At 46.2% G+C, this 13002-nt stretch overlaps 1 protein-coding gene across 1 annotated transcript in view; it reads left to right on the top strand.

Moving 5' to 3' along the window:
- CYTH2 (cytohesin 2) overlaps nt 1–13002 on the top strand; it is an 85189-nt gene that overhangs the window by 46321 nt on the left and 25866 nt on the right. Inside the window, exon 2 of the mRNA XM_063942793.1 lies at nt 11526–11673. Within this exon, the coding sequence (XP_063798863.1) occupies nt 11526–11673 (148 nt within the window). The remainder of the gene's footprint in view (nt 1–11525; nt 11674–13002) is intronic.

The following is a 13002-nucleotide window of genomic DNA, read 5'->3' as shown; positions in this document are numbered from 1 at the left end:
ACCTGCTTCAGCGGCTCTGAAAAAATTCCAGTAGGTTAACTGGTGCCGCGACCCTCTTAACACGAATTTGTGAGCACTTCATGGATTCTGTGTGCGAACGCCTGTTAACGTACTAATTTTACAAGGCTGTCTGTTGAAAAGGGGACTGTAATTGAATAGCCACGAGTGTGAAAGCCCAAGGCTGCCTCTCTTTTTCACCAGTTGGAAAGTTTTCACGTTAATTGAATTCCGCCTTAGTATCTATCCTATAAAACATACAATAGCTGCATCTGTTTTCATTCTGTAAGTACAGTCAGTCCTGTTTACTGACACATTGATTATTGGAACTATAGAGACTGCTGAAACAAAACTAATGTGGGTCCCAGGAGGTCCTACCTTACTGCTTTTGGGTCTTATCCGAATGTAACATGTGGTCTAAATATCCTAAAGCATTTGTTATAACCAAACATTTTGTCCTCCCCACAGGTCCATTAAATGTACCTCAGACCTGTATACAAGTACCTAAAATGCTCATTTGCCTCCCTTGCATGGCATCAAACCTTGAGCCGCTTGCGCTGCAACTGGACGACTCCTCTCGTGCAGCTAGCGTAATCTCAGTACGTAGCAGCACGCTGTATGACACGTCAGTGTACTGGCTCACTGTATGGTGACCTAGTACCTGGGACTTTTTCATTTAGGGAGGTGGTGGGGGTTTAAGAACTAATCCTAACTTCTCCCCTCTCTACTCATGATTTCTCCCATTGAAATAATTTATGCTAAAATACATAGTTCTACATACCCTGGTTCCCGTAGGATTCCCACAGGCACCATTACCCTCCATAGTAGAGAGCAGGGCACACATCCATAAAAATGGCATACCACCTAAATTTCTCTAACGTCCTAGTGGATGCTGGGACTCCGTCAGGACCATGGGGAATAGCGGGCTCCGCAGGAGACAGGGCACATCTAAAAAAGCTTTTAGGTCACATGGTGCGTACTGGCTCCTCCCCCTATGACCCTCCTCCAAGCCTCAGTTAGGTTTTTGTGCCCGTCCGAGAGGGTGCAATCTAGGTGGCTCTCCTAAAGAGCTGTTTAGAAAAGTTTTTTTTTAGGTTTCAATCTCAGTGATTCCTGCTGGCAACAGGATCACTGCATCGAGGGACTTAGGGGAGAGATTTCCAACTCACCTGCGTGCAGGATGGATTGGAGTCTTAGGCTACTGGACACTTAGCTCCAGAGGGAGTCGGAACACAGGTCAGCCTGGGGTTCGTCCCGGAGCCGCGCCGCCGATCCCCCTTACAGACGCTGAAGAGACGGCAGAACGGAGGTCCGGAAAGCAGGCGGCAGAAGACTCCTCAGTCTTCTTGAAGGTAGCGCACAGCACGGCAGCTGTGCGCCATTGTTGTCACACGGCTCACTGACTCAGTCACGGAGGGTGCAGGGCGCTGCTGGGGGCGCCCTGGGCAGCAATATAATTACCTTTAGTGGCAAAATAAATACATCACATATAGCCATTAAGGCTATATGTATGTATTTTAACCCAGGCCAGTTTCTTAAAAACCGGGGAAAAGCCCGCCGAAAAAGGGGCGGAGCTTATTCTCCTCAGCACTCAGCGCCATTTTCCTGCTCAGCTCCGCTGGTGAGGAAGGCTCCCAGGTCTCTCCCCTGCACTGCACTACAGAAACAGGGTAACAAAGAGAAGGGGGGCATAAATATTTATATATTAAGAGCGCATATATAGTAAACAACACCTTCTAGGGTTGTTTATATACATTTATAGCGCTTTTGGTGTGTGCTGGCAAACTCTCCCTCTGTCTCCCCAAAGGGCTAGGGGGTCCTGTCTTCGATTAGAGCATTCCCTGTGTGGCTGCTGTGTGTCGGTACGTGTGTGTCGACATGTATGAGGACGATGTTGGTGTGGAGGCAGAGCAATTGCCGATGATGGTAATGTCACCCCCTAGGGAGTCGACACCGGAATGGATGGCTTTAGTTATGGAATTACGTGATAATGTCAGCACATTACAAAAGTCAGTTGACGAAATAAGACGCCCGGCAAACCAGTTAGTACCGGTTCAGGCGTCTCAGACACCGTCAGGGGCTGTAAAACGTCCTTTACCTCAGTCAGTCGACACGGGTACCGACACAGATGAATCTAGTGTCGACGGTGAAGAAACAAACGTATTTTCCAATAGGGCCACACGTTATATGATCACGGCAATGAAGGAGGCTTTGCAGATCTCTGATACTGCTGGTACCTCAAAAAGGGGTATTATGTGGGGGGTGAAAAAACTACCTGTATTTTTTCCAGAATCAGAGGAATTGAATGACGTGTGTGATGAAGCGTGGGTTAACCCCGATAGAAAACTGCTAATTTCCAAGAAGTTATTGGCATTATACCCTTTCCCACCAGAGGTTAGGGCGCGCTGGGAAACACCCCCTAGGGTGGATAAGGCGCTCACACGTTTATCAAAGCAAGTGGCGTTGCCGTCTCCTGATACGGCCGCCCTCAAGGATCCAGCAGATAGGAGGCTGGAAACTACACTGAAGAGTATATACACACATACTGGTGTTATACTGCGACCGGCAATAGCCTCAGCCTGGATGTGCAGTGCTGGGGTAGTGTGGTTGGATTCTCTGACTGAAAATATTGATACCCTGGATAGGGACAGTATTTTATTGACTCTAGAGCAATTAAAGGATGCTTTCCTTTATATGCGAGATGCTCAGAGGGATGTTTGTACTCTAGCATCAAGAGTAAGCGCGATGTCCATATCTGCCAGAAGAAGTTTATGGACGCGACAGTGGTCAGGTGATGCGGATTCCAAGAGGCATATGGAAGTATTGCCATATAAAGGAGAGGAATTGTTTGGGGTCGGTCTTTCGGACCTGGTGGCCACGGCAACTGCCGGCAAATCCACTTTTTTACCTCAGACCCCCTCCCAACAGAAAAAGACACCGTCTTTTCAGCCGCAGTCCTTTCGCTCCTATAAAAAGCGACCCAAAGGACAGTCTTATCTGCCGCGAGGCAGAGGAAAGGGTAAGAAAGAGCAGCAAGCAGCCCCTGCCCAGGAACAGAAGCCCGCCCCGGCTTCTACAAAGCCATCAGCATGACGCTGGGGCTTTACAAGCGGACTCAGGAACGGTGGGGGGTCGACTCAAGATTTTCAGCAATCAATGGGTTCACTCACAAGTGGACCCGTGGGTCCTGCAGATAGTATCTCAGGGTTACATGCTGGAGTTCGAAAGGTCTCCCCCTCGCCGGTTCCTAAAGTCTGCTTTACCAACGTCTCCCTCAGAAAGGACGTCGGTTTTGGAAGCCATTCACAAGCTGTATTCTCAGCAGGTGATAGTCAAGGTACCCCTCCTACAACAGGGAAAGGGGTATTATTCCACACTATTTGTGGTACCGAAACCGGACGGTTCGGTAAGGCCTATTCTAAATCTGAAATCCTTGAACCTGTACATAAAGAAATTCAAGTTCAAGATGGAGTCACTCAGAGCAGTGATAGCGAATCTGGAAGAAGGAGACTTCATGGTGTCCTTGGACATAAAAGATGCTTATCTACATGTCCCGATTTACCCCTCACACCAAGGGTATCTCAGGTTCGTGATACAAGACTGTCATTATCGGTTTCAAACGCTGCCGTTTGGGTTGTCCACGGCCCCTCGGGTCTTTACCAAGGTAATGACCGAAATGATGGTTCTTCTACGAAGAAAAGGCGTATTAATTATCCCTTACTTGGACGATCTCCTGATAAGGGCAAAGTCCAGAGAACAGCTGGAAGTCGGTGTAGCGCTAACACAAGTAGTGCTTCAGCAACACGGGTGGATTCTAAATCTTCCAAAATCTCAATTGACCCCGACAACACATCTGCTGTTCCTGGGCATGATTCTGGACACGGTTCAGAAAAAGGTATTTCTCCCGGAAGAGAAAGCAAGGGAGTTATCCGAACTTGTCAAGAACCTCCTAAAACCAGGAACTGTGTCAGTACATCAATGCACAAGAGTCCTGGGAAAGATGGTGGCTTCGTACGAAGCGATTCCATTCGGCAGATTCCATGCACGAACATTTCAGTGGGATCTGCTGGACAAATGGTCCGGATCGCATCTGCACATGCATCAGCGGATAACACTGTCACCGAGAACAAGGTTGTCTCTCCTGTGGTGGTTGCAGACTGCCCATCTGTTAGTGGGCCGCAGATTCGGCATACAGGACTGGGTCCTGGTGACTACGGATGCCAGCCTACGAGGTTGGGGAGCAGTCACAAAGGGAAGAAACTTCCAGGGCGTGTGGTCAAACCTGGAGACGTCTCTTCACATAAATATACTGGAGCTAAGAGCGATCTACAATGCTCTAAGCCTGGCAAAATCGCTGCTTCAGGGTCAGCCGGTGTTGATCCAGTCCGACAACATCACGGCAGTCGCCCACGTAAACCGACAAGGCGGCACGAGAAGCAGGAGTGCAATGGCAGAAGCTGCAAGGATTCTGCGCTGGGCGGAGAATCATGTCGTAGCACTGTCAGCAGTGTTCATCCCGGGAGTGGACAACTGGGAAGCAGATTTCCTCAGCAGACACGACCTTCACCCGGGAGAGTGGGGACTTCATCCAGAAGTTTTCCACATGATTGTGAACCGTTGGGAAAAACCAAAGGTGGACATGATGGCGTCTCGCCTCAACAAAAAATTGGACAGGTATTGCGCCAGGTCAAGAGACCCTCAGGCAATAGCTGTGGACGCTCTGGTAACACCGTGGGTGTACCAGTCAGTGTATGTGTTCCCTCCTCTGCCTCTCATACCAAAGGTACTGAGAATTATACGGAAAAGAGGAGAAAGAACAATACTGGTAGCTCCGGACTGGCCAAGAAGAACTTGGTATCCGGAACTTCAAGAGATGCTCACGGAGGATCCGTGGCCTCTACCTCTAAGAAGGGATCTGCTTCAGCAGGGACCTTGTATGTTCCAAGACTTACCGCGGCTGCGTTTGACGGCATGGCGGTTGAACGCCGGATTCTAAAAGAGAAGGGCATTCCTGAGGAAGTTATTCCTACTTTAATTAAAGCCAGGAAAGAAGTGACCGCACAACATTATCACCGCATTTGGAGAAAATATGTTGCGTGGTGTGAGGCCAAGAAGGCTCCAACGGAAGAATTTCAATTCTATGGGCCTCAAATTGGGGTCCATTAAAGTTCAAATTTCGGCCTTATCAATTTTCTTCCAGAAGGAATTGGCGTCAGTGCCTGAAGTACAAACTTTTGTCAAAGGTGTACTACATATACAACCCCCAATAGTGCCTCCAGTGGCACCGTGGGATTTGAACGTGGTTCTAAATTTTCTCAAATCTCATTGGTTTGAGCCTTTAAAATCGGTAGATTTAAAATACCTTACATGGAAGGTAACCATGCTGTTGGCCCTGGCTTCAGCCAGGAGAGTTTCGGAGTTGGCAGCTTTGTCATACAAAAGCCCATATCTGATATTCCATTCGGACAGGGCAGAATTGAGGACACGTCCTCAATTTCTCCCTAAGGTGGTTTCGGCATTTCACTTGAACCAGCCTATTGTGGTGCCTGCGGCTACTAGCGACTTGGAGGACTCCAAGTTACTGGACGTTGTCAGAGCATTAAAAATATATATTTCAAGGACAGCTGGAGTCAGAAAATCTGACTCGTTGTTTACATTGTATGCACCCAACAAGTTGGGTGCTCCTGCGTCTAAACAGACGATTGCACGTTGGATATGTAGTACAATCCAACTTGCACATTCTGTGGCAGGCCTGCCACAGCCTAAATCTGTAATGGCCCATTCCACAAGGAAAGTGGGCTCATCCTGGGCGGCTGCCCGAGGAGTCTCGGCATTACAACTTTGCCGAGCAGCTACGTGGTCAGGGGAGAACACGTTTGTAAAATTTTACAAATTTGATACTCTGGCTAAAGAGGACCTGGAGTTCTCTCATTCGGTGCTGCAGAGTCATCCGCACTCTCCCGCCCGTTTGGGAGCTTTGGTATAATCCCCATGGTCCTGACGGAGTCCCAGCATCCACTAGGACGTTAGAGAAAATAAGAATTTACTTACCGATAATTCTATTTCTCATAGTCCGTAGTGGATGCTGGGCGCCCATCCCAAGTGCGGATTGTCTGCAATGCTTGTACATAGTTATTGTTACAAAAATCGGGTTATTACTGTTGTTGTGAGCCATCTGTTCAGAGGCTACTTCGTTTGTGTTATCATACTGTTAACTGGGTTCAGATCACAAGTTGTACGGTGTGATTGGTGTGGCTGGTATGAGTCTTACCCGGGATTCAAGATCCTTCCTTATCGTGTACGCTCGTCCGGGCACAGTACCTAACTGAGGCTTGGAGGAGGGTCATAGGGGGAGGAGCCAGTACGCACCATGTGACCTAAAAGCTTTTTTAGATGTGCCCTGTCTCCTGCGGAGCCCGCTATTCCCCATGGTCCTGACGGAGTCCCAGCATCCACTACGGACTATGAGAAATAGAATTATCGGTAAGTAAATTCTTATTATTGTAACTAGGGGGTATATTTACTAAAATTTGTATTTTTCAGAATGAGGTAAAAGTTCAAACACGAATGACATCGAAAGTGTAAATTTGCAACTTTAAATTTATTACGACTAATTTACTAAGCTGTCGTATTCTGCATTTTCGTGTTCTCCGATGTCGATGTCATTCGTATTTATTGGCAGTGTTTTACGGGAGTGAATAGTAAAACACTGCCGACATTAACACAATGAATCTCGGCCGGATCTGTGAGATCCGTGCAGGGCTTCATTGTGCACCTTTCGTAAAAAAAATAAATTGTGAAAAAGCAACAAAAAAAAAAAAATGCGTGGGGTCCCCCCTCCTAAGCAAAACCAGCCTCGGGCCTTGTCCTGGTTGACAAAATATGGGGGAAAAAATGACAGGGGTTCCCCCATATTTTGTAAACCAGCACCGGGCTCTGCGCCTGGTCCTGGTTCCAAAAATACGGGGGACAAAAAGCGTAGGAGTCCCCCGTATTTTTGACACCAGCACCGGGCTCCACTAGCCAGGTACATAATGCCACAGCCGGGGGACACTTTTTATACTGTTCCCGGCGGCCCTGGCATTACATACCCAACTAGTCACGCCTGGCCGGGTACCCTGGAGGAGTGGGAACCCCTTAAATCAAGGGGTCCCCCCCTCCAGCCACCCAAGGGCCAGGGGTGAAGCCCGAGGCTGTCCCCCCCCCCCCCCCATCCAAGGGCCGCGGATGGGGGGCTGATAGCCTTTTGAAAAAAAATTGAATATTGTTTTTAGTAGTAGTACTACAAGTCCCAGCAAGCCTCCCCCGCAAGCTGGTACTTGGAGAACCACAAGTACCAGCATGTGGTGGAAAACCGGGCCCGCTGGTACCTGTAGTAGTACTACTACTAAAAAAATACCCCCAAAAAAACAGGACACACACACCGTGACAGTATAAGTTTATTACATACATGCACACCTCCAAACATACATACTTACCTATGTTCCCACGAGGCTCGGTCCTCTTCTCCATGTAGAATCCTTGGGGTACCTGTGAAAAAATTATACTCTCATAATCCAGGGTATCTTGTTTTCTTTGTATAATCCACGTACTTGGCAAAACAAAAAAACGGAAACCCGACCACGCACTGAAAGGGGTCCCATGTTGACACATGGGACCCCTTTCCCCGACTGCCAGGACCCCCCCTGACTCCTGTCAAAGAGGGACCCTTCAGCCAATCAGGGCGCGCCACGTCGTGGCACTCTCCTGATTGGCTGTGTGCTCCTGTAGTGTCTGTCAGGCAGCACACGGCAGAGATACAACGTAGCGCCTATGCGCTCCATTGTATCCAATGGTGGGAACTTTGCGGTCAGCGGTTGACCGAAAGTAACCTCACCGCTGACCGCAAAGTTCCCAGTATTTTTGGAACCAGGACTAGGCGCAGAGCCCGGTGCTGGTTTATGAAATATGGGGAACCCCTGTCATTTTTTTTCCCATATTTTGTGAACCAGGACCGGCTCAAAGAGCCCGAGGCTGGTTTTGCTTACGCATTTTTTTAAATACAAATTAACACTTTCCCACCCCTTCCCACTGATAGGCATGCACGGATCCGTGAGATCCATGCATGTTTATCAGAACACGGTAAAAAAAAAAAGCAGGTCTATTTTAAAACTGCTTTTTTTTACGATTTGTATTTATTCACGACAGTGTTTGGCTATTGCCGGCAGTGTGACCGAGTTCTATCAAATAACAAGCGTATTTGACCGATGGTGTATTCATTCGTATTTTTTTTCTTGGACTTCAAAAAAAATACGAATGCCCTCATCACTGCCGAGATTTGTGCTTAGTAAATTCCCGAGATGACACTTTGAAGAAAAAACACGAAATTGGTCCAAATCGGGAGCTTAGTAAATATACCCCTTGGTGTCTGGGTTGTTGTTTTTTTTGTTTTTTTTTGGGTGGGGGTTACCAGGGATTAATGTGAATGGGACACTATGCTTTAAAAAGTAGTGCATAGTCTGTTAGCATTATGCAAGCAAACAGCAATACTAATAATCTAGTGTTCAGTCGAGGCCCATTTTTTAGCAGGCAAAACCCGCCCTGCCCCTTTTGCGGCGCCCTGCTAGAACAGCCGCCCGCTTCCTGCCCTCCCAGCGTGTATAGATGTCGTGCGCATGCGCGCGGCATCCATTCACGCATTGGGAGAGGGCTGGGGGAAGCCCAGCACCGACGGAGGTTCTGGGCACGCCCCCAACAGTGACGTCGCCGGCCACAGACGCTCTCTATAGTAGCGTCTGTGGGCCACACCGCCCCCTAAAATGACAGACATGGCCACGCCCCCTAATTTGCGTGGTCGCGCCCCCGTTTCGGACACGCGCACGGCTTCGCAGCGCGCGCGCACATGTGCCACCGGAGTCCGGCGCCCTGCCACTTTTCACTCCTAGAGTGAACACTAATAATCCTATACATTAAAATGGATGCAATGCAGAATTGTTTTTGGCATATGATACAACTTCCTGTATGTAACATTGTCAGAGGGGGTTTTGCAACACGTGAATGTGCCGATTCCATTTGGCACATCAATAATTATAAATGTGGCTAGAGCCTATGAACTTTTGTGGGAGAAGGGGGTAGAGACTGTACTGCTGTGGGCCGGAGGCGTGATCATGGTCATACTGCAAAAGGCAGAAAAGGATCATTGTTGCCTGCACTACTCTGGAGCCAAAAGGTATATTAGGATGAGCAATCACCCTGATTTGACACTGACTGCCATGCCTCCAGGATGAAGATGTGGCTTTCCATTACCCTAAACACTGCTTCTGGACAGCCCAGTCAGCTGCTGGTCACAAGTTTGAAAAGCTGTGATTGACTCAGTGGAGATGGCAAGTGACCCTGTCCTGCAAAGAATGGGGAGGGTATCCAAGGGATACGGTTGTTAGGTCGACACAGCTTAGGTCGACAATTGAAGGTCGGTATGCATTAGGTCGATATGGTCAATAGGTCGACATGGTCATTAGGTTGACCTGTACTAGGTCAAAAGGTTGACATGAGTTTTTTTTTTTTTTTTTAAGTCCTCATTTTTGGGGGGATTTTTTCATACTTAACAATCCACGTGGACTATGATTGGAACGGTAACCTGTGCCGAGCGAAGCAGTAGCAGAGCGAGGCACCTTGCCCGAATCATGGTGAGCGAAGCGGTGCTCTAAATGGGGTTCCCCTTCACTTAACGGAGAAAACGACGCCAAAAACAGTCAAACCCATGTTGACCTTTTGACCTGTCGACCTAGTACACGTCGACCTAATGCATGTTGACTTCCATGGTCGACCTAATGACTTGACCTAAGTTGTGTCTAGCCAATACTCGTATCCAAAGCCTGTCTGCGTCTCCTCCTACATCTATACTGCACTAACGATTTGATGACGAGCTGCTAATGCTGTGGAGAGAGAGACAGCCAAATCCTATTGACCGCAGCAGCACGCCCTGCAGTACCTGCTTATTTTACTAACAGAGTGCCTCACTGCCTGTAATGTGTAAAAGATTCTCCATAGCGTGGTCATTGTAGAATGCTTTCCAGATCCAGTCTGTTTAATGAATGTTTAAGGTATGCTTGTGCAAGTGCCCAATGTTAAATGCATTAAAATAGAAATGGCATTGAGAGAAACACTAAGGGGGAGATTCAAATGTTTGAAAAGTCATTTGGGTGTCTCTTTTCCCCCCTGTCTATTAGATAGGAAAAAACAGACTCCCAACTGACTTTTCAAACATTTGAATCTCCCCCTTAGTGTACCTCTAACTGTCAGGCTCTATAACACCATAGAGATATATATTTTTTACCTTACCTCTCCATGTGCATTTTGATTGTTTGAATTAGTGTATGTACCTGCTTAGTAAGTGCAGATGACAGCTATAACTCCATAATGTAAGGAGATTGAATCAAAGCACTAAACCGTGAAGACGAATGTACAGCACAGATAACTGTCATTTACATTTCTGTTTATAGCACACGGATACATTTTTCAGCATTTTGATGATGACGATCACTAAGTGTAGATAAATATGGTGTCTGCAGGTATTATAGCTACTATTAATACAGTATATTGCAGAAGTACCTGCACCTGAGTGGGTGTCATCGTCTTGAGTGGTTGTAGCTGTGCTCAGGATCTATACTGAACACTGCAATATAATCTTGATCTAGAGCAGTGGTTCCCAAACTGTGTGCCGTGGCACCCTGGGGTGCCGCGAGGCACTTGCAGGGGTGCCTCAGGTTGGTTTTCAAGGACCAATTCAAACTATTTATTGTCAATTTAATAGGCAAAACCAGTGCTGGTGGCTGCCAATTAAATAATATGTGGACATACAGAAGCAACTCTTGTCCCTCACCACACAACTGACCCTAAGGATGACATATAAAAATAATTTACTTAATCTAATATTTTTTTCTAAATTTCTCAATAAGAAACTTGTGGCCTAGGGGTGCCGTGAAAAAAAAATCTGACACTCCAGGGTGCCGTGACTCACAAAAGTTTGGGAACCACTGATCTAGGGTGATTATAATTGAGTGTTAAGTGAGGATTGTATTGGGATGCAGTGAAAAGGTTAAAAAAAAAAAAAAAAAAAGATCATGAAATAGAACTTTGTATTGCTTCATGCTGAAAATGATGCCATTAAATTACGGAGGGTAATTTTACAATAAACTCCTATTTCTAGTTACAGAAAGGACACACAGGCCTTTCTGTCTTTAGGGCCAGCTGGGAAATATTTGTATCAAATAAAGCAGCGGTTATTGTGCCCAGTACTGTGCTTGAAACAGTTTCTAAATCCTTGACTGTAACTGCTAACATTGGTTCTATTGATAAAAAGTAATCTCCAGTAATGGCCATGGATGCGGTTCCACCAAACACTTTGACTTTGTTTTGGTAATGGGAACATAGAGTAATAGGACTGTCCATCCATATAACAAAGAGATGCATCTTACTTTCTCCAGAAATGCTTTAACTGCTCATGGTAATAGCTGCTGAGAATGTTTGTTTTGTCGCTTCCTTTCCAGTCCCCGCTGACCTGACTCCAGAAGAACGCATTGAGCTGGAGAACATCCGCCGCAGGAAACAGGAACTGCTGGAAGAGATCCAGAGACTACGTGATGAGCTGAGCGAGGCCATGAACGAGGTGGAAGGCCTCGAGGCCAATGAAGGAAGGTATGACTGTGCCATAAACCCTCTAACGCGGGGGCTTTGTAGACCTGTCAGTTCTTATTGTCTTAATGTCAGTGGAATATTGTTTACTTATGAGCATGCAGAGGAAGTGTCATCTAGCATTAGACATAAGAGAAAGGTCTTTGTTTTCTTCCATCCAGGTGAAATACACATTAAATTACATTAAGTTTATTTTTTATAGACTTTCAATGTAACATATGGGCTTGTGGGTTGTTTTTCTACACATAAGACCGTATGTTTCCAGTTTATTTGCCTTTTATTAAAGAGATGGCTATACAGATTGTTTTCTTAGTTATGTCCATTTTTAAGCAGGCAGGGGTAAACAAGTCGGTATGCAGTACTTTTGGGCCATACGTTACGAGACTTTTGTGCTTTTTCGTAAATTTTATGTCTATGCCTATAGTGTACTAATTACTTAGGCACAGTATTTTTGTAGCATAAATTTGTTATAAAGTTGCATATTAAGCATAACGATTAACGGTGCAGGTCACTCGTATCAGACCTATCTTTTCCCTTTTTACACACGGCATACTTTTTTCTTCATTGTTCTAAATTTCCTCCATTTTGCCTCTGTTTACTTATAGTGTATGAGTTACTTAGGACTAATTTTTTGATGCAGCTAAGTTGCAAAATACTGTGTGGTGCGCCTGAGGGGGTTATTTGGTGCAATTTGAGGATAGGTGCATCACATCTGTACCTGTTTTCAGCAACCAAAGCCTGGTACAGAAGTTAGTTTTTTACACAGCATGCTAGGCCAAATGTTTCTTAAGAAATTCAGCAAAAATTATTAAATTGAGAAAATTGTTCTTCCCTGTTTTCCTTGGGTACAGTCATGTGGTGGAGGACAAAGTTTCACTTCTGTTTCTAATGACCGTCAGTAACCAGCACTGGTTTTGTCTATCACACCGACGGATAACTTGGGGGCAGATGTATTAACCTGGAGAAGGCATAAGGAAGTGATAAACCAGTGATATGTGCAAGGTGATAAACACACCAGCCAATCCGCTCTAATATGTAAATTAACAGTTAGGATCTGATTGGCTGGTGTGTTTATCAACTTGCACATATCACTTGTTTATCACTTCCTTATGCCTTCTCCAGGTTAATATATCTGCCCCTTGATTTGGACTTGAACCAATAACCCGCAGCACCCATTTTGGAGCCACTGTCCTAACTAATATTGTATCTTGTTTTTTCATTGCTGCCTATGCTCTACCTACTGCTTCCAAGTACTAATTCATAGCACACCCTATTCAGGCTACAAGTTTTGATGCTGGGTTTTAATTATTATTGTTTATTACAGATTGAGTA

The sequence above is a fragment of the Pseudophryne corroboree genome, chromosome 10 (genome assembly GCF_028390025.1).
Source record: "Pseudophryne corroboree isolate aPseCor3 chromosome 10, aPseCor3.hap2, whole genome shotgun sequence".
Lineage (NCBI taxonomy): Eukaryota > Metazoa > Chordata > Amphibia > Anura > Myobatrachidae > Pseudophryne > Pseudophryne corroboree.
The sequence above is the reverse complement of the archived record's forward strand: the minus strand, read 5'-3'. Positions and strand labels throughout refer to the sequence as shown.